This window comes from Carlito syrichta, unplaced genomic scaffold (assembly GCF_000164805.1).
Source record: "Carlito syrichta isolate Samal-C Ts95f unplaced genomic scaffold, Tarsius_syrichta-2.0.1 Scaffold135623, whole genome shotgun sequence".
Lineage (NCBI taxonomy): Eukaryota > Metazoa > Chordata > Mammalia > Primates > Tarsiidae > Carlito > Carlito syrichta.
This window is the reverse complement of record NW_007079719.1, coordinates 127,280-129,580: the sequence shown is the minus strand read 5'-3', so window position 1 is coordinate 129,580 and position 2,301 is coordinate 127,280. Positions and strand designations below refer to the sequence as shown.

The 2,301-nt window shown below is 61.4% G+C and overlaps 1 protein-coding gene across 1 annotated transcript in view; it reads left to right on the top strand.

Annotated features, from left to right (window-relative positions):
- Window positions 1–2,301, top strand: part of ESPN (espin) — a 12,591-nt gene that overhangs the window by 5,714 nt on the left and 4,576 nt on the right. Inside the window, 1 exon segment of the mRNA XM_021708248.1 lies at window positions 3–89. Coding sequence (XP_021563923.1) covers window positions 3–89 — 87 coding nt within the window.

Sequence of the window (2,301 nt, the reverse complement as noted above, 5' to 3'; positions counted from 1 at the left end):
AGGGCCGGCCCATCCCCGAGTGGAAGCGCCAGGTGATGGTGCGCAAGCTGCAGCTGAAGATGCAGGAGGAGGAGGAGCAGCGGCGGAAGGTGGGTGGGGCTTTCAGCCTCCCGGACTCCCATTTCCTTTGGGGAAAGCAGGGTTGCAGGACCCTGTCTCCCTCCCCTACCCCCGGCAGCCTGTTCTTTCTTTATGCCTTCAAAGTGTCTGGGACCCCGTGCAAACGCCTGCTCTGAATCGGGAGGCTGGGTGGGCTGATCGTCTGCATTTCTAACACACTCCTGGGTGAGGCCCGTGGTAATGCTGGTCCAGGGACCACACTCTGAGTAGCCAGGAGGGCTTTGGTCTCAGACTGATCTGGGCCCTCTCCCTGCACTGCTGCTCTCCAGCTACTGATACTGAGCTTCATCCAGTCTCAGTTTCCTTTTCTGAAGGATGGGTTGATCATTACTAGCTGGCAGGATGATTTGCCGTTCATTCGTTCAACAGAGTTCCCTAAGCTCGATTTATGTGCCACACACACTGTTGTAGCCTCTGGGGATTCACGGTGAATTTCTTTGTTTTTTTAAATTTTATTTCTTTGAGTTGGAGTCTCACTCTCCACCTGCTGGGGTCCGGCGATCCTTCCACCTCAGCCTTCCAAGTAGCTGGAACTACAGGCGTGCGCTACCACACGCGGCTAATTGTTTGATTTATTGTAGAGATGAGGTCTCACCAAGTTGCCCAGGCGGGTCTTGAACCCGTGGGCTCAGGCAATTCATTCATCTCAGCCTCCCAAGGCGTGGGATTACAGGCTGAGCCATGGAGCCCGGCTACGGTGAATTTATTAAGGCTGCAGGAGATGGCTGCAGGCAGTGTGTGGGAATCAAAAGCAAATAAAGGCCTCCAAAGAGACAAAACCAAAGACAGCGAGCAACTGGGAGACAAGTAACACAGCTGTTACAGCACAGCCCGCTGTGACGGGGAGCACAGGGGGCAGGGGCAGCCCCAAACTGGCCACCTTATTTTTGGGCTGGGGGTGTCATTAGGGGAGGAGGAAGTGATGGCTGCGGTGCGACTTGGAAGGTGACCAAGAGCTGGATGGGAACAGTGGCCTGGAGAGCCAGCAGGCAGGACTGGGCGGTCTGAAAGTTGGAGTGGACACGGCTCTGTGACTGTCCTGGGGGGGTTGGGCTGGAGAGGTCATGGGCGTCAGGTTACCAAGGCCTGGCCACCTGCCTAGAAGAGAATGGACTTTCTCCTGGAGCAGTAGGGAGCCCGTGGTGGGGATAAGCTTCCTAGCTGCTTGTGGGGAATGGATCCTAGTGGGTCCAACTGAATTGGGAGACCCGTGTGGAGGGGAGGGCGGCCCCCAGGGCGGAGAAACCGGGCCCTAGAGAGAAGAAGAGAGGAGTAAATGCGAATGCACGTGCCTGGCAGTCCAGCAGGGTGAAGGGAGTGCGGAGTCCCAGCGGGGGCTGCCGCTTTAACATCTTAAAGAGCGGAGTCTCGCTCAGCACCTAAAACACGGACTAGGGGACCGGGAGGGCTTGGGCCACAGGGAGCTCGAGAAGTGGTCGGCAGCCTGGGGGGCGGAGGGCTCGCGCGGCAGGCTTTGGACGGGCTGGCGGAGGGCCGCCGTGCCTCTCCGCCTCAATGCCTTTCGCATGTTCCTTGGGTGGTGTAATGAGCGACCAAGCCAGGCGAGGAGACCCCATCTGCCGGCCAGTCCTGCCTGCCTCGGCAGCAGCGCTCAGCGACCAAAGTGGACACTGCCCAAGCCTGGAGCGGCGGTCCGGGCCGAAGCTTCACCCCCGCGCAATCCCCCGCCGGCCAGGCGCGGCCCGGCCCTGCAGACGCAGCCCGCGGAGCCATTGCACCACCCAGGACATGCAAAAGGTTCCCGGCGCCGCTGCGGGAGCTGGGCCAGAGGGAGACGCGCCTCCCTCCCCTCTCTTGTCTTCCCCGCCTTAGCTGACGTCCGGCAGCTCGTGCTGCTACCCCCGCGAGGGCTGGAGGTACTCCCGCGAGCACAACGGCATCCTCGGGCCCTTCGGCGAGCTCATGACCGAGGCCGACGTCCTCCGCATCGAGCAGCAAATCGAGAACCTGCAGGTGCTGCACAAGGCGCAGAAGCTGGAGGCGCGCCTGGAGCAGCTGGAGCGGGAGCTTGAGCAACTGCTGCCCATCTCTGCCGCCCTGTCGGCTCCGCGCTTCACCGTCGACCCGCGCCGAATGCACGGCCGCGCCCCCAGCCTGCCCGCCTGGTGCGGCAGGATCTCCGCGCTGCTCAAGAGCATGGCCACGCTGCTGGCCACGCTG